Genomic DNA, 24,256 nt, shown 5'->3' on the forward strand with positions numbered 1-24,256 from the left:
CTGAGAGGAGAAAAAGAAGACGTGGTAAGAAAAACTACCTTGATTCTGTGCAAAGCTTTACTCAGGGATTTCTAATCAGAAAATTGAGGCACCATTTCTTTTCCTCTATCAAAAATTCCAGCTGAGGAGAAAAAAACCATTTGAAACAAAAAGAGAGAAGAGAATCTGCTAAATACAGGCCTAATGTTTTGAAAACAAACGCACAAAAATAACCTGAGATGAGTCCGACTTAAGTAACAACAAAAGGAAAGTCAGAGAGAATGTTTGTTGTCCAAATAGACATACTGTTCCAGAAAATTGGATTTCATTTGCATGCCTGGCATCCTTCTGCCTCTGAAATGAAGTACTTGGATGCTTTGCAAGGCATCTCATAGAAGTAACCTGCGCTGGTTTCGTTTCCAATGTTTCATATTTATGCTCCACTGCTCACTTCCCACTGTTTACTAAACAGTTTAAGATGATTCCACACTTATTTCAGTTTTTACAACAGAGCCGGTTCACAGTGCACATTCCTCTGTAACCCAGCTGCCCATGGGAAGCAACTGACAAAGAGGATAGAGGGAGCACCAAAGAGCAACTTTTCAAATCATGCAAAGCCCATGGATTCAACTCAGGAAGGTGGGTAAGCCCAGCTGGTCCAAAGACACTGAGCTGGGAACAAGGAAGAAAGTTATGCAGATCACTCTGCAGTTAGAAGACCGGGCTTCAGAGTCAGAGACCCCCAGGTGTAATCTCGGGCCCACTAGTTATGTGACCTCAGCAAGTTACTTAACTTGTCTGAAGCTTGGGAACCATGAAAAATACTGATGATCAAGGTCATGTGCTTGTACACACAAACGCAAATGCTTAGTGTGCTACTGGCACTCAGTGAGCTCAATAAATGGTAGCTATCATCATCACCACCATCTCAATAATCATCATCACCACCATCATCATCATCACCACCATCTCAATAATCATTATCATCACCATCATCATCATCACCACCACCATCATCATCACCATCACCACCACCATCATCACTATCACCATCACCACCATCACCACCACCCACCATCATCACCATCACCATCACCATCACCATCACCATCATCATCAAATGTAAGCTCCACAAGGTCAACAATTTTCATCATCATCATCAAATGTAAGCTCCACAAGGTCAACAATTTTCGTCATCATCAAATGTAAGCTCCACGAGGTCAACAATTTTCGTCATCATCATCAAATGTAAGCCCCATGAGGTCAATTTTTGTCTACTTGTGGTCACTGCCAAACCCAAGCACTTAATATGCACTCAATAAATATTTGATAGTTTGTTAAAATAAAAGTATAATACTTTTCAGAATCAGGATGCTTGATGTACCAAGTCCACAATTTTCTAACACCTTCTTAGAATGGAACCTCACAGCCTTGGTAAGGGGCCATATTGTCCATTTGAAGATAACTGTCATTTAAAAAACCCTCCATTCTGTTGTGTTTTTCATTTTTCACATAGATAGCAACCACTATAATCATCCTTAAAATGCAATCAACACATCTGCCTTGGCATCTTTTCACTGCTTTTAAAGACAGTACAGCTTTTACTTTTGATATGTCTGCGAGGTAAACAATCAAAGGCAGCCCTGATGTTTGTGCTTTACTCAAAGTTAATCCACCATGTAGCTAAATGATAAATAACTGCCTTTATTTGTAATCTTTCTCTCAAAGTATAAATGCTATGAACTTGAATAAGCCAAAGAAAAACCATGGTTGTGTGACCTGATGTACAGGATTTTTGGCGTATTATGAATTTCCAAAAGCAGCACACATTACCTTTGCAGAATGCTCCATGGTGACCACCACCTTGGTTTTGGCACTGGACACTAGATCCATAGCACCTCCCATTCCTTTCACCATCTTCCCCTGCAAAATGGAAACAGAAAATCAGAAGTAATTCCCTATCTTTCACTTCCTTAGTATGTGGCAGAACACAATTAACTTGCAAGAATAAGCCACTGGAATAATGAGAGAGAGAAAAATCACTAACGTTCATTGCTTAGTACTTGAAGGTTTACAACCTTAATATTGTTATCATATTATTCTACATTTAAAGGAAAAGCTCAGGATAAATACTAGGATGTCACTTTTATTAAGTGTGGCTAACATTAGCAATAAGACAATCAGCAGATAAAAAAATCTTATGTACCTTTACAGAATTCTGGCACGCTAGTATTTTTATAATATGAGGTTAAAATCCATATGCCCCTGAAATCCATTTCTTCCATTCTAAACACATGATCATCACCCTGACTCTTCGATTACCGACCCTTTCTAAAGCACTCCCTTGTATTTTCTGCAGAATAAAATGCCATTTGGTGGTAGCCTGAGGCACTCGTGGTGTTTCCCTAGTAATGATTAATATTAAAGGTGGGTCTGTCTCTCTAAAACTTGACATTTATCTTGCTCTTAGAAAAACAAACCAAAGCAAAATGAAAAATATATTCCTGTTCAGCAAAAACGGAAACCAGGAGCAGAGCTCAGGATCCTTTCGCCACTACCATTCTACTTTTGCTCACCCGTCCATGTTGTCATTCATTAAACATTTAGCAACCACCTTCTATGTGCTACACTCTGAATAATTCCCATTGTCTATTCTGTCTCTTGGTTGCAGTTTTGGAATAAGCAAGTGTTTCCAGAGAAGGTAAAATAAATTCTCACTCAAGTATATAGAGGACAATGTCTTCTAACATTGAAACCTCCTTAAAATTTTATTTATTTTTTAATCCAAGTCTTCTTGCTGATTTGACAGTGAACACTCACAGGGGCTCTCGGCTCCATTCCCATAGTTTTGTAGCTATAAGGAGGTTCAGGAATGCTCTCCTGCCTGGTTTTAAAATGGATAAATTCCTAGAAACATACAATCTTCCAATACTGAATCAAAAAGAAACAGAAAACCTGAACAGAACAATTACAACTAATGAAACTGAAGCAATAACCAAAAAACTCCGAGCAAACACTGGATGGCTTCACAGGTGAATTTTACCAGACATTCAAAGATGAACTAACACCTACCCTTCTCAAACTATTCCAAAGTATTCACAAGGAGGAAAGAAGACTCCCAGGATCATTTTATGAAGCCAGCAGTATCCTGATTCCAAAACCAGATAAAAACACTTCAAAAAAATAAAATTACAGGCCAATATTCCGGATGAACATAGATGCTAAAATCCTCAACAAAACATTAGCAAACTGGATCCAGCACCACATTAAAAAGATTATACACTATGATCAAGTGGGGTTTATTCCTGGGATACAAGGTTGGCACAATATACGGAAATCAATTAACATGATACATCACATACACAAAATGAATGACAAAAATCAATAGAGGCAGAAAACGCTTTTAACAAAACCTAGCACCCATTTATAATAACTCTCAGAAAAGTGGACATAGAGGGAATGTATCTCAACATAATAAAGGCCATATATGACAAACCCACAGCCAACATCACACTCAGTGGGGAAGAGCTAAAAGCAAGATCAGGAACAAGACAGGGGTGCACACCCTCGCGACTCTTATTGCACTGGAGGTCCCAGCCACAGCGACCAGACAAGAAGAAATAAAAGGCATCTGAACTGGAAAGGAGGAAGTAAAACTGTCATTACTTGCAGATGACAGGATACTCTACATAAAGAACCCTAATGATTCCACCAAAAAGCTACTGGAATTGATCAATAAATTCAGTAAAGCAGCAGGGTACAAAATACATACCCAGGAATCTGTTGCATTTTTATAGACCAATAATGAACCATTAGAAAGGGAAACTAAAATAACAATCCCATTTACAACTGCAAAACAAAACAAAACACAATCCTAGGAATAAATTTAGCCACGGAGTCAAAGACCTGTACTCAAATAATTATAAGACGCTGAAAAAAGCAATTGAAGAGACAAATAAATGGGAGCATACACCGTGCTCACAGGGATTTCCAGGCTCTGGCCTATAAAATCCTCTCACGTGCATTCTCAAGTTTTTTCTGGACACTGACATCCAAGGTGACCTTGGAAAATAACTGAGCTTCCTTCAGTCTCAGTCCTTAAAAGACCACATGTAACAGAGCCCTCTTACTCAGAACCATTCAATATTGGGGGAGGGGGGGGTCAAAAATGTATAGGGAGCTAAGCCACTGAAACTGAGAGGCTCATTTGTTACAGCAGCCAGCGCGGCTGACATGGTAATGTGGTGCCCAGATGAGTTCTATGGAGGCTGAGAACTCAGTCGAATTCAAGCCAAATGCTACATCTATACAACAGAGCACGGTCCTGAGCAGGCCTACAGGGTAGACCTGTGGAGGTGAACACATGCCAGGTAATTTACGAGCCAGGCACCGTAACTGACCTCTATCCAAATGCCCCACACACTGCCTGGCATTGTACACAGAAGAGATACTGACCTCACCCCCATCTTCATCTCCCTTCCCCAAATCCTACTTCCTATTCAACGTACAAACCAAGAAGCTGCAAAAACAGAGGGGTTAAGAAGGTAAAACATACCTTAGAACAAATCATAAGAGGGAAAGTGATGCTTGGAGAAAAACAGGCCTATAAGGCAGGGATTCGGGCCTGACTGGAGCCCTGGACCAGAGTGAGACAATGTGGTTTTCCCTAAATCTCATCTTCAGACATTTCTTGAGTGGTGCAGCTTTTGTTCTAAAATGCATTCTGCCTAGAATAATGCAGACATGATTGCTGGATATTCATTTCATAACCAAGTCATCTTTTTGTAGTTAAGGACTGACCCTGACATCAAGTATAGAAAGGTGGAAAGAATACTGAGGATGGGGGTGGGGAAGAGCTAGAAATGCTGCATCACACTCTATTATAACAGATACACGTCCTTTCTAAAAAAAAAAATTTAAAAAAAATACTAACTCAAGTATTATCCTTAACTCATAAATATTAAGGGTTTATTATAAACCAGGAACCAAGATAGGAGGATATAATTGTCTACCTTTTTCTAGAAAATAGAAACAAAAAATCATTCTTTTAAATATATTCTACTTAATTTGATTCTGTTTCCTACTATCAGAATTTTAAAGAAAAGAAACTCTGGTAATAAAGTGATAACATTGAAAAACCTCAAAGCACCAGAGTACAAATATTAAATTACATTCCCAAAGAAATAGACATTTAAGTTCTAACTATGACCTTTGGTGTTATTTTAAGGTTTTAATACAATTGAACAGTTCTGTGAAGTGCTGTTTAAAATAAAATAAGCATAGTGACAAATCATTCTTGCCATCACCTTTATCATTGGTATATAAATAATAATGGCTTATATGAAGATTTTTTTTTACTTCTAAATATTCTGGTCTTAAGTGAAAAACAACTTAAAATATATAGAAACAATTTTTAAAGCATTTTAAATGAATGTTACGTGCCTCACTGGAAAACATGGCTCAACTGTAAATGAAATGGAAAGATAACTATGCAGTGATCTATTAATATAACTAGGGATTGATCAATATTACACAGCAGATATAAATGTAAGCCTTACAATCCAAATGTAAGCCTCATGATTTCTGTCTCACCTCCTCATTATTAAAAAATGCTCTAGGAAAGAAAAAGGCCTCTAAACATGTTCCTAGCCACAGTACAGGAAAGAGGGAAACTAAGAAATATAACATTTATTTAAACACAGAGAGACAGGTTATAACTCCCCTTAGTAGGGAAAATAAAAGATGTACAATTTGCCTTAGTTTATTTAGCAAAGTTATGACAAAGTTACAGCAGGCTATTTCTTTTTCTGTGTTATGCTTTGCATTCAAAAACCAAGAAAAATGCAACTTCCTTACAAAGAGTAATTGCATTTCCCAGGAGATGTGAACTGATCACGTAAACTAATACGGGACCAGAAATGTAATTACAGTCTACTACTAGGTAAGTTAACAAAATTGCTCATAACAAATGTCATCGATCATAATGTGGGCTAAAAAGGAGTCAAAAAAGCAGTACTTGGATAAACTCAGAATTTTATTTTCTTAAGTTCTCTGGGGGACTTTGTTTCAAAAGTGGTCCCCTCCCCTCCAGGTCCTCCCCCCCCCCCCCTTCCCTGTAGCCCTCTGCCTTGACTGGGCCCTTGACGGGAGGACTGCTCAATCAGGTCTCTCCTATTTAATCATTTCATTCCAGAGACACTTTGTGAGTCTTTCTCTTCACCCTGCAGTTTCCCACCAACTCCTTCAAACTGTCCCCTCCTGGACTTCCATGGTGCAATACCTCCCACTTTGAGACTCTGGGGCCTCCGAGCATCTGCTTTCCACACCACCTTTGTGTGCTGGCCAACTTAAAAGCTCCCCTTGGCCTCCTGCTCTTGTCTCTACTTGTTCTCGAAAAGTAATTACTGCCTGGCTGGCATGGCTCAGCAGCTGAGCAACAACCTAGGATCCAGGAGATCTCGGTTCAATTCCCGGTCAGGGCACATGCCCGGGTTGCGGGCTCCATCCCAGCAGGGGGCCTGCCGGAGGCAGCCGGTCAATGACTCATCATTGATGTTTCTCTCTCTCTCCCTCTCCCTTCCTCTCTCTGAAATCAATAGACATATATATATATATATTTAAAGTAATTACTCTCAGGATATAAACTTACCCTGTCTCTGACGGTGCCTAAAACCGCATTTCGAGCTCAGACCTCTGCTCCGAGTTTCAAATATCAACATCCAAAAGCTTCCCAGTTACCCTGCAGCACAGTCTGTTATCTGCTTCCCAAAATCGCACCCTCTTGTCCGTAGGCACACAGTGAGGTTACACTCTCCAGCCTTCCTTGAAGTTGCGGTTAGTCATATGAGTAAGTTTTGGTGGGAAGTGGGTGAAGGTGACACAGAGCAGAGCTGGACGGGAAAACTTTCCAAGAACAATGCTCCGTGCTCCTCCCCTTCTGCAAACCACACGCTGCCGATGGGAGAGCCACGGGATGAAAGGAGCCTCAGTCACTGCTCCGAGAGGACCGCCCCAGGCAGGGATACTCGCTTCGGTGCCACGTCAGTGAGAAAGAAAAACTTCTGGTACGTTATGTTAATTATTACATGGCTCAGCTCAGCGGGGTCTGAACCAAGTTAAGCACCTTTTCAAGGCAAATCTCATCTGGTCACTAATCTCCTGTCTCAGTTAGTGGCCATCTATCCACCTCAGGTTCCCAACCAGAAGCTTCCTTGTCTCTTGCTTCTCTGTTGCTATCTATGCACAATCAGTCAGTCATTCAATCACAAAGAACTCCGATTTTCCCAATATTTCTTGAACTTGACCTTTTCTCACCCTCGCTAAGATCCTATGATTTCTCCCTAGAGCGTTGTAACAATATCCCTACTAGGAAACTTCTGTCCGGCCTTGTCCTCAAATCCACAGCCATGAGAATAATCTCTGTAAAATGAGCATCTTACATCGTCCCTCTGTTTAAAACCTTTCACTAGTTCCCCAGTGTTTCAGGGTCAAGTCCAAGCACCTCAGCCTGGCTCACAGACCTGCGGGAACCCGGCCTCAACCCTGCGCATGTCCTCACACCCCAGTTCCCATTTCTGTGCCGGGAACAGTGAGTTGCTTGTAGACGGCATTTGGCTTCACACTGAGTCATGAAGTCCCGCCTGCCCTCGTTCTCTCAAGTGTCCTCCAGCTTATCTTTTATGGATCAAATCACGACCACTTTCTCCAGGAAAAGTTCATGTGCTCCTGTACCATCTCATCATCAAGATTAGATTAGGGGCCTCTTGGCCACTCTCACAGCATCTTTGCTTAGCACCATTTTAGAATTTACCACGTGACTTGCATTGAGATCAGGGCTGATGGCCACTGGCAGGTAGAAGCAAGGCGACACAGGTAGTTAGAATTGAAATTCCTCCTCATGAGAGGCCCCATCCCTTTTCTAATCAACACCCCCCACACACACACTGCCATCATCTGGAAACTGAAAATGACACAGAGAGCCTCCCAGTCCCCATTCGGGTGACTAACATCTGCACTGACTGATCACATCTGTCCTGACTCATCAGTACCTGTGCCCTAAAGAAACCAGTTCACTTCAAATAGGAAAAATGAGTTCTGTCCCTAGCTATTAACACTGACTCTCTCATTTGTAAAAGTATAAATGTCTTCCTAGTTCACTTACGAAATCTCATCACTCCAAGTAAAGAAAAAGTCTCAATGTACATAGCATTGATTATAGGTCATTAACTCCACTTTGTATGGGAAATTAATGAGCATCTATTAAGTTAGTAGAAGTATGAAATGTTCAGGGGTTTTTCTTCCCTAAGTTAGAATCAATGTGTGACTAAGTTTGTGTTTACAAATGAGGCGCTTTGGAGAGGTTACCCTCTTTGTACAGGGTCAAACACGCTAACGCCCCGAGCTTTCTATTTGCTGGGTTAATAAAATGGACAGCAGGAGAAAACCTGTGCTATTCTTAGCTCTGTTCTGAAGCTATGGTTTCAGTTTTCATAGAGTCTATTCATAATCCTGCAGAGAGGAAACAGATGAAGCAACCTGGCCCAGCGAGCTCACCTGGCTGTATCAGGCTCCCACAGAAATCGGCGCAAAGACAGCGAGCCAGGGACACAACTTAGAATGATTAAGTTTTATGACACAATAAATAAGTTATTTCATTGAATTTATTAAATCCAACTAAGAGCTTCTGGTCCAGCACATTATGCAGAAACAGAGTAAGTACAATATTTTAAAATCCAAGGGTAAGTTATTTTCTTTATTAATAAGCTCTCCCTTCCATCGGTCGCTGAGAGAAATGGGCAAGAATTGTATGAAATCGCCCACATGGGACCATGCACGACCTGCAAGCGCGGGGATTTCACATGGTTGGTTCAAACCAAGGTTTTAACGGTGAGGAAACAGATCTCATTTATTATCACAAAGAATTTAAGGCTTATGTTATTTTTAGGAGATCCTTAGATAATCACATCAAAAATGACAGCTAAACTACAAATGGAAAGGTAACAATTATTTTTATGTGTCTCCATGTACTAAAATATATCAATCCCCTCAACAACGCACTTACATGGAAGAGGAAATTAATACTATTTTTGTTTGAAACAGAAAATAGTTGTTCTCAGAAATTTTCCTTTCCTCAGAGAGGGAGGGGTGGGCTGGCATGAGGGAGATGCGGGAACAGGAACCCGGGCAGGAGCACGCCCGCCCTTCCCCACCTCCCGCGGCCTGCAGAGCTCTGAAGAGCAGGCTACAGAATGATTGCAATTACTCTGCCATCTCTGACAGCCGATCGAGTCATTGCAGAGGCACGGGGACCGAAAGAACATTATTAAGGAATGCACTGAAGTCATCGCCAGTGTTTTATCCACAGTAGGAAAGATCAAAAAAATGTAGCAGAAAGTTTAAAAGTAAAAAAGACAAACAAAAAAGCCCCACTTAAAAACAACCGTGTAAGAATACTAGGTCTACCAAACGTAGGTGCCCTCTCGAGCAACTATTAGAGGCTTAGGTGGAAGGATGTAAAACCATTTTTTTTAAATAATCCTCACCCAAGGGTATTTTCCCCCGCAGTGGTTTTCAGAGAGAGTGAGAGAGAAACACTGATGTGAGAGAAACACTGACTGGTCGCCTCCCATGTGCGCTGACCAGGACCAGGGATGGACCTGCAACTGTGGTGCGTGCCCTGGGCCGGAACCGAGCCTGGACCCTGCAGTCAGGGCCAGCGCTCTACCCGCTGAGCCAGAGTGGCCAGGGCAAGACCATTCTGACTCTGCACTAAGTTAGCAAGAACTCTGCTGGCGCCCAAGACATCCTCTAGGCTTGACTGATGGCCCAGTTTAACGACCGCCAAGTACCCACCTGGAGTTAACAGCTACGAGCCTCACTGGCAAACTGATAACCCTCCAGTCCGTTTGAGAGTTTTAACTTGTTTCCTCCTGTGCGCGTCCTAATCTGTAAAAGGGGGGACCCAGCGCCTCTCCATGTGAAGCCAGCCTCAGCTCCGATTCCTAAGAGAGCGCAGCCCACTTTGGGGACTAAGAAAACCGTGAGCAGCATCCCTGCCCCGGAGCTCCAGTCCCGGCCACTCTGGGGCCTGGGCCCAGCATGGAGAGGAGGCGGCCTTCCTGCCAGTGGCCCACCGCTGGGAGCGCTGAGCACCAAGGGGCAAGGTCACTGGGGGGCCGACGGGCACAGACGGCGATGGTTTTAGAAACCAAAACACAGTTTCTGCTCTCAAGACCCTGACACTGAAAGTGCATCGAAGGTAAAACGACTCTTCCTCCGACCGGGGAGACTGAGGTAGGAGCAACAAACATTTCCCAATACTGAAACCGGTTAAAAGAATTATTTTGGAGAATTTAAAAAAGTTAAAGTTGACATTTTTGAAAGATGCATAACAAGGAAAACTGAGAGAGTATTAATTTCTATCTTCTTGTCTGTTCAAGTCAAAAAGAGAAAGAAAAAGGCAAAAAGAAAGAAAAAAAAAGTGATGCTGGGAATATAAAGGAAAAGCGATGTGTCTTCAGAGGAAAACAAGCTTAAAAATTCCTTTTGGCGAGGTCTTGGTCATGTAGAAATGAAAATAGGAACAATAGAATGAAAAGCATGAAAGATATTCCTTTGAAGCAAAAGACAAAGATCAGAAGAGGTAGAAATATACAGAAACGTATAAACTTTAATCCATTTCTTGATATGCCAGGGTTTTAACTCCCTAAACTTTACAAGTGACCTTTTAAGTTTCTGAACTTCACGTTTTCAGTATCTTTATCTATATTACAAACAGATGCAGCACAGGAATATAGGAGCATCACGATCAGGGAAGTTCAGGGAGGGGTTTTTGAAAACCCTTTAAACAATCTCTGTAAATCTTCCGTAACTCTAGAATTATTCCAAAATGCAGAGTTTGGGGTATTTTTGTAAATCTAGTATGTGGTTTTTGTTTTCTCATCAAAACAAAAACAAAACAGACTGGTTCTGATTTCCCTCTGCGTGGGCATCTCCTAATAACACTTTAAGGCTGTTGCTTATTAGGCTTTGCAGAATCTGACTCTCCAAAAACAAGTGCATTAATGACAGTTAAATGAATCTGCAAAATCATATGTTCAAAGAAAATAAATTTGTTTTCAGATAGTAAGTGAACATTAATCCTTTGCAGAGCTGAACATTTACCAATACAGAGAGCACATGAGCATAACAGGAAAGTCACAAGTTAGTTCCTGGATAAAAAAATAAGAAAGATCATTCTGAAAACTGCAAGTGTTGGTTTTTGTTTTGTTTGTTTGTTTGATTTTGACCAATAAGTAAACTCTACCATCCAAATCATTATTTTCATAAGCCTGCCATGATACGAGACAGCTTAGGTTTCTGATAGAGCGCTTTAAGAAAAAAAAATCAAAGATGGCAATGAGAACCTTTTGAAACACTGTTCTGCAACCAAATTATCACAAGTTTGAAAAGATTAGGAATACAGCCCAGCCAGGCGTGGCTCAGCGGTTGAGCATCGACCTAGGATCCAGGCGATCAGGGTTTGATTCCCAGTCAGGGCACATGCCCAGTTGTGGGCTTGATCAATGACTCTCTCATCATTGATGTTTCTGTCTCTCTCTCTCTCTCTCTCTCTCTCTCCTTTCCTCTCTCTGAAATCAATAAAGATATTTTTTTTTTTAAAAAAAGGAATACAGACTAGACCTTTGTTCTATGACATATAACGTGCCATTTCTGTTTTTTACTACTGCTATTTTATTTCTCTTATTATAGTTACTTTGTCCATACTACATCTTTTAATAAACTCAATTTTATGAAGAAAATTCCTCATTACCTAAACAGTACTTGCAGAGAGTTAGTAGATATAATAAGCTTTCCTTTACAAAAAAAAAAAAAAATGAAAATACAACAAGGAAAAGTGAAATACATTACCTAAAGTTACATAACAAATCAGAAAAAGAATTGGAAGAAGTCTCTCCCTAGTATCCAGAAAGAGGTAATTGAATCCCCATAGAAGATGTTTCCTATTTTCAAGCGTCCATGATGTTGAACTTATTGCATCATTTTTCTTTATTATTGCTCCTGATCTGCTGGATGGTGTTAATTTAGTTGGGAGCAAACAGTAAGCCTACAGATATCTTCTGTAGCTTCAGTCTAGACAACTTCTAAAAATGCTCTCGATCCTTTGGGACTAAAATTACAGAATTTTCCAAATGTGCTTATAAGCAAACCATGCATCTTTCACCAACCTGAAAGCCCTGATGTAAGAAAATTAAATTTCCTAAAAACTATATGATCATGAGCAGAAGTTACATTCAGGATAGAAATATGTTAGCTGATAAAGCTTCTAAGTGCCAGAGTAATAAGTTTATTGCTCATGAAATTCTGGCAGTAAGAAAAATGTTGCATTTTGAAAGGGAGCTATTTCTATATTATTTGTAGATTAGGTTTTCAGGGTCTGATTATTTAGATGATATGCTTATTTGTCTTCATTCTGATATACATTTTGGGGCCCATTATTATTTTATAATAAGTACATGATGTCTACCAGAAGGTGGTGGCTCCAAAAACAGGAGATAATACCCAGACCACAGTAACAACTGCCCAATCAGAAATTCCCTCATCCTGTACTGTAAATGTTTTAGGCTATAACTATAATCCAAAAATATGCGAAACAGATGAGTGGCTAAATCATATCAAATCTCTTGTACTTGAATCAAAGCTTCTGAGCCTCCCTCAGAGGAATCTGTATCAGACCCTTGCGCAAAACATATTTACTGTTTTTATTCACAATTGTAACAAGGTGCAAGGTCTGGTTTTCCATCCAAAATTATATTTAGAAATCGGCACTTAGCTAAATTTGGATAATCTGAAAATAATCACATATAATATCTTAATCTCTAAAAATTCTCTATAAATGAAGTAGTATTTCAAATACTCCAATCATCTGCTTGAGTTACCAAGTGATAATATGGACAATGGTGAATCTATTGGGTACAATCAAGGCCAAAAATTCTATCTGCCTTTTACTTAGAAAAATTCTGCTACACCAGCTGAGGAGGGGAAAGAAAAGTCCATGTAAAATGCTGGTGATTTTTCCTGGCATTCTACTTAGACAGCGATGGTCTGGAAAAAAGGGTGACATGGGAGATGGGAAACTGATGATCGCTCAGCTCAACTCCATACGCCTCTCAGGAGGTGAACTTACCAATATGACTCTGGGGTCTAAAGATAGAGGTTGCCATATCGTATGATCCCAAATGGAAGCCACATGCTCCACTGGGTTCTCGATAAGAATGGTGATCTGATCTAGCACTGTTCCTCAGGGTCTTACCAATACACGCCCCAGTGCTAATGTGACCAAGTGCTTGCTGGAGGGCCTTCAACCCGCCCCCCAAATGCATTACACTGGTAAGGAATGCAAGTTAGCCAGAGTACCAATGCATGCATGGACTCTGCAAACACTGACAGCACTTAGGGCTCTCCACTTTTTCTGAGTATCAATTCACTTGTATGCCACAAGCTCTGATATAAAGTTCTTATTTTCATTAACTCCTAGGTAATTTGTAATTTCAGGTTTGGTTTCTTTTTTTGATCCAGTGTCCTATGAGGAAAGAATGTGACAGATTTTATGGGTTTCCAAACCTCTAACAAAGAAGTAAAACACACTCTTAAGTGTAATTTCAATAATGTGATTTTCACCTTGGGTTGGCTTTTAGAAGGTTACCCTCAATAAAATAACTCTTTGCATTTCAAAACCTTTGGATTACCAGAGGCTCAGAGATTTAATGTAGATGATTTCTAGGTCTCAACTGTTGGAATCTTGAACTGGGTACAAAATTTTAAAACTTTTACCACTCAGATCAATTAAAAATATATATTTTTAATTATCTCTGAACCAAAGGAGTAAAGTAAGAAGTAAAGAATTCATCAACTGGAAAAGCCAAATTCCGTCACTTAGTAACGTGGGGTCTCAGAGATTCACCAGCCTGTAGCTGCAGGGTCACACTGCCTTCAGTGGCTTCATTTCCTGCTAAGTTGTATCAGCAGCACCATTATGTATGAAATTACTAATAATGGATTTCTAGGAGACCTCATCTATCATTTTTAATGTTTCCTCCCCTCCTTTTAAGTGGGCCGTTTAATGAGAAGGGGTGGCTGTAGTCATACAAACACATCATTAGCCAAAGGGATATTTACTGAAAACACCAAACGCAGTCAGTGATTTTTCTCTCTGTAAAGCGGGAAAGAAAAGAAGGGATGGTGGGAAAGGAAGGGAAGAGAAAATAAAGAGATTGATTTTTTTTAAAAACAAGACCAAACCCCCATTCTGTGCATAGAAGTCTATTCTGACACCGGAGACGGGGAGCGTGTGCTGGGAGGCCACGCAGCACCATGGCTGGGAATCACTCAGGGTCGAGGTCACCTTCCTTTCAGTCCTGGTTTGGGTACATCTGAGTTCCAGGGAATAAAGCTCGTAGAACTAAGCAGTTGTTCACAAACACATATGAAACACAGCGAGGAGAAAAACATTTCCTTTCCTCCAGCGCCATCACACACTCAGACAGCAATCAAAAGACAAAAGTCTCTTCAAGATCGCTGAGAACTGAGAGCTTCCAGAAAGAAAAGTCTGTTTCCCTCTCTTGTCCCTTTGCTACCTACAAGATTAACGTTTGTGGGAACTGAGGCTGAGTGGGTTGACTTGCTAATGAATGTGCTATTGTTCCTTTCTGATCTCAATTTTAATCCTTTTAACTTCTGTTCAGCATGCCCGTTGCAATGAACCCCACATTTCTACAGTTTTGTTTCACTGTTTTCCATTTAAGAAGCATTGAAAGGTAATTATATAAAAACCCAATAGAGGACCCGAACTCTCCCAAAGAGAGAAGTGGTAACATCTTAGTCTTTTATTAGGTGAGCATCCACTCCCTCGGGGACCTGGCACTGCCCTTCTGTTCGATCGGCCAATAGACTGAAATCTTCCAGCTACTCTGGAGCCGCCCAGGCTACTACCTTCTAATTGGAAAAAGAGCGAATTAGTTGTGAGCAATTGCCTGGGAGTCAGAGCCTCTGAGACCAAATCCCAACACTAGGGAAGGGAAGGGGTGCAAAACATTTGAGGTGCGGAAGAAAGTGTGTTGGCTTTGATTTGAGGGGTTGATTGGTGCCAGTTCTAACGTAGACATTGTGTGGCTTGGCTCACCTAGATCAATTTAACTGTACAGACCTCAGCAAACTACCAGATTGCTTCTGAAAGACCTGTCTCTCTTGAAGCTAATGACGGTTTCTGAGGCCCAGCGCAGGGGATTCTCATTGATGTCCTACACTGATCCAGAAATCCATGGATTTCCTGGAGGGTTTTTCTTCCTTCAGGTTTTCAGTCTCTGAAATAGCTGCAGATGTTCATAAAATGTTTTCCTCCTGAGTCTCCTGAGCACTGGGGCAATGTGTAGGCAGTTTTAACCTATTTCTGTGGATATTTTGGGGGTACCTACTAAGTGTAAGGAACGCCCTGTGTTTATTAAAGAATTCTTCTACTGGTTCATTACCCAAAAAAAGGGATAAATAAAATGTTTAAATTCTGCACACGCAAGATTGTGTTAATTTACCTGATGAGGCAGTGGAGACCTTAGAATCTGAGCGAGAGCTTACAAAGTGATAAAACGTTTGCACGTGTGTTCTAGAGGCATCTATAAGAATGTTCCCAGCAGCATTGTTTCTAGAGCAAAACCTGGAAGTAATTCAAGTGCACAATAGAACAGATATATAAATTACGGTATGTTCACAGAATACCCTAAAGCACATGCTTTGTCTGGCCATAGACTTAGCATCAGTGTTCATGTCCACCGTGTCAGTCCCTTGGCTGACAGGTGTATTCAAATGTCAAAAAGAGGCAAAATGACATCTGACTCTCAAGTGACCTTAGGCAGTTCCAAACCTGTCCTGAAACAAAGTGTTGAAAGTTTTTACGGCCAACGCGTTATGGCAATGGGACTCCATACGAACAAACTCTGATGATGAACTGGAGAAATCTCCCATTTTTTCTTGGTTCAATAACCAGACACAGTCAAAGAATGTTTAAAGGACATGTTGTCAAGTAGAAAGCAGGACTGTCCCTGTTGGTGTAATTTCATCTGGATCACTGAGAAACGATGTCTGTGAACTAAATCAGGGGTCAGCAAAATTCTGTGCGAAGAGCCAGATAGTACAAGTTGTAGCCATGTGAGCCATGAGGTCTATGGGGTAACTACTCAATTATGAAAATGATGGAAATGGCTGTGTCTCAATAAAACATTATTTATGGATTTTAAAAAAATAATAAAATGCAGAAGAACATGCACATGGTCAACCCAGTACCTTTCAAACCCCCAGCTTCACCAGCATCACCTCAAAGACCAGGGAGCACAGAGCCAGCTCATACCATGACCAGTCACCAGCCACGCAGGAACTTTCCTGCCCTCTTTCCTCGCCTCCCATTCTCCTAAATTCTGTCCCTGGGGGGTGCTACACAGTGAGTTGGGGGAGGCAGTGACTGAGGAAGAGTGAAAGAAGTCCACACAGCCTTCCTCTAACACTAATGCGGGCGGCTGCCCTGACCGTAGCTGGGGAGTGTAAGAGAGAGGAGAAGCATTGCTCTGCACGCGTATTAATGCGTGTTCACTACCTTGGACCGAGTGTGTGTATTAAAGTGACCCAGTGATGTTAATTATCTAACAATAGGCTGAAACACCCACAGAGGGAAAGCTTCCCTAAATGCATAAAGTGAAAGGCTCCATGCGAGATAAAAACAGATGTTTTTTATTTCATCCCACATGTGGAGCTTGTTCAACATGTTGGATCCGGAAAACACAATCACACACACTTGTTACAGCTGGTCTCCTAAGACACATCCACTAACGCAAAGAAAAGTCACCACCGATGCTATCTTTTAGTGACCTCTGATGGTGTTTGATAAGAGATAATAACAGCTAAGAGCCAAAAGGAAGTGTCTCCAGATCAAAAGAGAAGATTAAGCATCCCTCCACAAGGAAGGCACTCACTGCCTGCTCTTTCAACAGCCCAGATGGGAGTTTTTCAAGAAATGCTAAACAGTAGAATAGAATTCAGTAAATCTTCGCTTAGTATTGTCAGTTTTGCGATTTTAATCAAAATAACATACAATGAAACCAATTTTACCATAAGATAATTGATATAAACAAAAGTTAAGTTCCTAAAGCATCTCATTAACATTATAACAAAACAACACTATTCAAGGGCCTGCTCTAATAAAACAGAAAGAAAGCTGATACTAGTGTTGGTAGTAGAGCAGAAACAGTGTGTGAATTTAGATAATTTTTCTGGATAGTAATTCAGTATGTATCAAAAAACCCTAAAAAACTGACCAAGATAGTCTACTTCTAGGGATTTATGCACTAAAAACATCATCCGAGAAATATATAATGATATAAGTTCAAAAATATTATTAATGGTATTAAACGATTAGAAAATCAGACAAAACATAAGAAAAAGTAGCTTTCAGACACTACCCAACAGGCAGTACAGGACTGTGATCTCTGAGAGAAGGAAAGCCAATAAGGTGGGCCTACAATTGCCCCAGCCTACTTCCTATAGAATCTGCAGGCTGAGTGCAGGAAGGGGACCCAGGTGGAACCCAGCAGTCCTGTTGGGTTCAGCAAAATAAAAGCAAAATATCAGAAAGGAGAGTGCTACAGAGAAAGAGGTTGGGGGAGCGACCACTCAGAAGATTTGCAAAGGGTTCACCTCAAGACTTTGGCAGAGTACTGATGTGTGACTATGAAATTATCCAAGGCCTGGAAAAGAACCAGTATGAAGTACTATGCAAAAAATATCCAAACCTCACATGGACACAGATAACAGCATGGTGACTGGCAGAGGGAAAGGGGGCTGGAGGGAGGTGGAAGAGGGTAATGGAGGGATAAATGGTGATGGAAGGAGACTCAACTTGGGGTGGTAAACACAATACACTATACAGATGATGTGTTAAAGAATTGTATACCTGAAACTGATATAATTTTATTAACCAATGTCACCCCCAATAAATTCAATTTAAAAAAATATCTAGAACGCACACAGGTCTAAGAACAACTCACATTCCTACTAGTCCGAGGGGAGGGGCCTCAGAAGTAAATCATCTTAGTAGTGGGGCTAATTAGTTTGAAACTAAAGGTTGCCCTCAGCTAACCTTAACAAAGCTTAAAGGAAAAGACTGAAAGAATCAAACCTGAGTGACATCTATGGACTTGCACTACAAGAAACATCAAAGGATGTCCTCCAAGCAGAAGGAAAATCGCATCAGATGGCAATCTGGATGGATGTAAAGGAGAAGCACAGGAAAGAGCAAATTTGTTGGGAAACTATACAAAACATACTATATATATATTCTAGTATATAATAAAAATATATAATTTTTCCCATTCTTAATATCTTTAAAAGAGAATTGACTGTATAGAACAAAAATAATGAAGTATCATGGGGTTTATAACATGCAAAATAAAATGTATGACCAATAATAGCAAATAGGATAAGAACAGGGAACAGAAGTTTACACTTGTATGTTTCTTACATTATATGTAAAGTGATATAATCTTACTTGAAGTAGACTGTAATAAATAAAAGTTGTGTACTGTAAACCCTGGAGGAATCACTAAAAAAAATAAGAAAAGAAGTTAACAGTGAGGATAAAATGGAATCATAAAAAAGTTAACTGATCCAAAATAATGTAGAGAAAGAATGAAAGAAAAAGAACAGATGGGCAACTGGGAGAAAAAAATCATATGCTGATAGAATTAACCCCAACCATGTTGATAATTACATTAAATGTAAATGGCCTAAGCCAGCAATTAAAGGTCAGAGATTATAAAACTCGATAAAATATGTTAATTACAGAAACTGACTTAAATATAAAGATGTGGATAGGCTGCAGATGGAATAATAGAAAAAGATATACCATGCAGAGTGACTATATTAATATCAGATAATATACTCAGAATAAGAAATATTTGTGGCTCTGTCTATGCAATACGCCCATGCCTTTCCCAATCCCCTTCCCCCAGGCATGATTTCCTTGCTTCTCTATTTTTCCTAAGCTCCAAGGGTCCTTCTTTTGCCTCTGTAACTAGTTTCCTGAGCCAATTTATTCTACAGCTCACTTCTTCCACCTCTGATTTTCTAAATAAAATTTCTCTTAAAAAAGAACCAGAGATAAAGAGGGATATAATGAAAAAGAGATCAATTTGTTAAGAGGACATAACCATCTTAAATGTGTACTAATGAAACTAGTAATGTAGCTCAAAAATATATGAAGCAAAAAGTGATACAACTGGAAGGAGAAATAGACAAATGCACAACTATAGCTGAAGATTTCAATACTCCTCTCTCAGCAATTCATAGGACAAAGTAGACATGAACAACACAATCTACCTACTTGACCAGATTAACAGTTACAGACCACTCTACCCAACAAGAATGGAATACACATTCCTTACAGTGCAGATGAAACAGTCACTAAGATAGGCTATATTACAATACATAAATAAATCTCAAATTTAAAAATGAAAACCATATAAAGTATGCCCTCCAACCTCAAGAGAATTAAACTAAAAATTAACACAGAGTTTTGTAGAAAAATCACCAAATATTTGGAAATTAAATGGCATACTTCTAAAACAAATAGGTCATAAAAAAACTCACAAGGGAAATTAGAAAACATTTTTTAAGAGAATGAAAATGAAAACACAGCATATAAAAATTGGTGGGATGTCACTAATACATGCTTACAGAGAAATTTAAAGCATTACAAGCTTATATTAGAAAATAAGAAAGGTTTCAAATCAATGATCTATGGCAAAAGTTGGCAAACTTTTTTGTAAAGAGCTGAATGGTAAATATTTTAGGTTTTGCAGGTCATATAGTCTCTGTTGCAATTACTCAACTCTGCTACTGTAGCACAAAAACAGCTATGGGTAATACATAAATATGGCTGTGTTCCAATAAAACTTTATTTACAAAAACAGACAGTGGGCCAGATTTCACACATGGGCCATATCTGCTGACCCCTGCTAGAATATTAGCTTCATAAATGTGGAGAATTTAATGTTTTGTTAACTGCTGTATCTTCAAAGGCTAGAACAGTGCATGGCCTTTAATGTGTGCCTAATAAATATTTGTTGAATGAAAAAACAAATTTAATTCACAGAAAAAGCATATGAGTTAAATATTATCATTTTACAAATGGGTATACTGAGATGAAATAACTTGCCACACCACCAATAAGTGACAGAGCCAGCATTTAAGCACAGGTCTAATTCCAAAGTTTTTCCCTACATTACACTGATATGGCAAAAGCATCACAGAATAACTGTAACAGGATCAGACCATCAAATACGTATTTTCTACCTGTCATTTTTCCTTACCTATGGTTTGTAGTGTCATCAGAATTAGGACCAAATGAACAGGCACCAATAACGTTAAAACCATATATATATCTGTATGTTTATATCTTTATCCCATAATCTTTATATTTCTATATCTGTATCTGCAAATTTAATATTTAGACTATAATTGATGCAATAAAACTCCTAGACTGAATCTTGGACACAAACCTTCTTAATTATACAAGTAAGAAGACAAAAAAGACTTCATATCTAGAATCCAAATCAATCTTGTGCACTCATACATGTAGCATACATGAGTATGACATTCATTTGTATTTATTCTTTTAAAATGCACATAGGGCCCTGGCCAGTGTGGCTCAGTGGGTTGGGCATCATGCCATGCACCGAAAGGTTGCTGGTTCAATTCCCAGTCAGGGCGCACGGTCCAGCTGCGGACTTGATCCCCGATGGGGGAAGTGCAGGAGGCAGACAATCAATGTTTTACTTTCACATCAATGTTTCTCTCTCTCTCCCTCTCCCTTCCTCTCTCGCTAAAAATCAATAAAAAAATTTTTAGAAATGCACAAAGAAACAAAAACTGTAAGGGAAAAACAAACACCAAAACATCCTTTCTCCTTTGCCTTAAGAATCCCTCATTTCAGTTCTCCCCGCGTGGAAGGAGCACGCCCGTCACTGTGTGTGGCTCATGGACAGCAGCCCTGTCCCGTGGGCCACAGCTGCATTCCTTCAATAACCAGCTCCCACACCTGATCACACACATCTGCTTCCCTTTACCAGTCAATAATCCGTGGCAGCTGTTTTTCAAAAACAGGCATTAGGAAAGCCAGAGCAGCTCTGAATGTAGATTCTATGTCTGCATATCTTTTTACATTTTCCTAACTTGCCTGGGTTTTACCATCAACATGATAATCAGGGAACCCGAAGGAGCCAAGTGCTGTTTTGTTAAATTTTCTCTCATCAGATGCTCAGGGCAGAATTTTTAAAAATCTGCATGCAAGGGACCTATGCTGCATACTAAGGAGCTATTAAAGAAGACAGGGCATCCACACCATTTGCGTGCCTTAAAACATCACGCATCTGCCATCGCAGTGATTAATGGGGATGCCACAATGCAAAAGACTCAAGGCTTTACAACCACTGGAAGATTATTAAACCCAGTAGAAGATAGAAGGAAATGAAAAATGATATAATCGAGCTGAACTTTTGGCTTCTTGACTGCCAGATCTTGCAATAAAAATATATCTACATTTTATAAATCAACATAAATCTTTGGGACAAATAGACTGCTCACTGAATCTATGCAAGGAGGCTAAACTGTACCTTACCCATAACCCATTCAGAGCAGGAAGTCTGTCCTCAGAGTTTAATTTTGGGTACTTGAACATGAACTTAGTCTAAGTGAGTTGTACTAGTTACTGTAAAATATAGTCTTGTTACATCAATGTATTTTAAGGTAAATATTCCCTCTTTAACGTTAAGCAATAGAGCACTGAAGATGAAATTAATAGCCGTTATTTATGGAACGCTTTTAGTGTTCACTTTGCATTTTTTCCTCACTAAACCCTAACGATAACATATACTCCAGACTGTATCATTTGTAAGGGGTAGAGCCGAAATTCAAATCAGATTTCTTCCAAACTAAAGGTTATGGTCTTGGATTCTCAAACTATCTTGCATCCAAAAGAATTAAATATACACACTGTGTATCTCATATAAAGAAACCAAGAAGTAATTATCAGCTACTAAGAGAACAAAAGAAATGCTCGTCAGAAGCGACACTACAGGGAGCATTTGAGATCTTGCTTCCTGGCATATCATCAGTTTGGTTTAAATAAACTCATAAAAGTTTCAGGGGGAAAAAAGAAAATAAAAGAAATGACACTATCAACATCCATTACCAAAAGAGTGGAGCCAGACACAAGGACACTTTTTATGCTTAATTTTTCTCAATGTTCCTTCAGAACTCGAGAGTCCCCAACTGCCACCCGACGAGGTCCAGTTCTTTGGAAACTCATTCGTGGAAGAATGTATTAAGGAAATTATAAAGGAATATCACTGATGGTTTAATCATTCACAGGAATCTCAACAAGATATGTAAAATTGTGATACATGTTGTAAACTCTTATACAAATGACAACTACATATGCATCCTGTCGCTATGAGAGCCTCCAGCCTCCTGCCTGCTAAACCACAATATAAACAAATCCTATACTGACTTTTTGAAGATGCCCAAGTTTTTGCCTGAAGGCAAAAATGTATTTAACCAATCCTATTCCCTTCTCTGCCAGGGATCCCCAATGCTTCCTCTAAATTTATCAAAAAATAACAACTCACTTATTTAGCATGTGCTTTGTTCAAGCTCTATGATATGTACTTTGCATACATTATATCATTTATTCCTGTATACAATCTTATAAAGTAGGTGCTATTATATCATTTTATAGATGAGGAAACAGAGGCAACTGCTTCGAGTTACACAGTTAACAAGTGACAAAAATAGGATTTTAACCCACGTTGGTCTCAATACCAGCCTTTGCTTTTAACCACTAAGCGAGGAGAGATGAGAGCTGGACAGGATCCCTGAAATGATCTAGTCTCAGACTCTCGGTTTATAGATAAAGATTCAACCCAAAGAACTTAAGTGATATGTTCAAAGTGACACCTTGATTACTGGTAGAGTCAGGGCTAGAACCCAGGGGATACTTTTCTATGCTCCTTCTACTACCCATATGGTCTTTTTCTAAATTTAAAAATGGAAATACATTCTGATTTCCTAAACAAGTATTTCCATAAACTGTCCATAATCATTGTCCGATGCTCAAGAGAACCTCTTTGAAGCCTCCAAAAGCCTTTTATGACCATAGCTAATACAGAACTAAAACAATAATTTATCAATAATTTGCTAAGGGTCCCTACTATTAATGGGTCAATCATATTTTCCCTTACATTGTAAATGTGGGTTATGATCATTCTTGAATACACCGGTTCTCAAACCTGGTTACATATTGTAATCGCTAAAATCTAAGAGATTTCCCAAAAAAATCTCTCAAATCATAGAACACAAACCTCAGTTACTAACCCAAATTTTTAGCTGGTGCTACAGAGAAACACACAGGAGTCCTTAAACATACACATCACAAGAGGAACCTGAGCTACCAACCAAAAGGAGCTCAAAACCACAAACCTGCACTCACGGTGGTTTCCATACTTGCGTATCAGCAAGCGACCAGCGACCACCGACCACCGGAGCCTAAGGAACCACACCCCTACATCAGCTCATCACAGTCCTTTCTCCAAAGCTAATTCCAATAGGTTTCTCCTCTCATTTCGGTCATTAGTAAACGAAAACCATTTGCATTTCACAAGTGTGTTTGAGCATCACAGGTTTTGTTTTCCATAATAAAAGACAATGTGATTAATTACTTATGGGGTCACAAGACCGGTCAAGAGAGGCTTTTAATCACTCACTGTAAATATGAAAATAAAAGAATTAACATAAAATTCATAAGCTTGTTCACTGTTTCTAGTTATAAAAACTTAGTTATGATAAACATTTGTACTTCTTACTTTTATCAGAATATAATTACACCATTTTTTAATATCTTCTTTCACTCTGTTTCTTTATGGCAAATTCTGATCTTGCCTATTTTTAGTCCCAGTTACATACTAAACTGGCAAAGCTGAATATTTCTCAGTGTTTGCTTAGATAAAATTTGATTCAAATAAGAAAACACATTAAAATACTTCTTTATTTTTAAAATAATTATATTGTATTCTCATAGCAATTTGATGAGATTTTTTTTAATTTATCTTTATTGTTGAAAGTATTAGAGATGTCCCCTTTTTTCCCCATATTGTATTCTCATAGCAATTTGATGAGATTT

General features: G+C 39.4%; 1 protein-coding gene across 3 annotated transcripts in view; it reads right to left on the reverse strand.

The window, feature by feature from the left end:
• The window catches only part of OXCT1 (3-oxoacid CoA-transferase 1), a 104,827-nt gene that overhangs the window by 20,798 nt on the left and 59,773 nt on the right, over positions 1-24,256 (reverse strand). For all 3 annotated transcript variants that reach the window (XM_081133232.1, XM_081133233.1, XM_081133234.1), the window contains exon 14: positions 1,813-1,902. In XM_081133232.1, the coding sequence (XP_080989358.1) occupies positions 1,813-1,902 (90 nt within the window). The remainder of the gene's footprint in view (positions 1-1,812; positions 1,903-24,256) is intronic.

This window comes from Miniopterus schreibersii, assembly GCF_964146895.1.
Source record: "Miniopterus schreibersii genome assembly, chromosome: 3".
Lineage (NCBI taxonomy): Eukaryota > Metazoa > Chordata > Mammalia > Chiroptera > Miniopteridae > Miniopterus > Miniopterus schreibersii.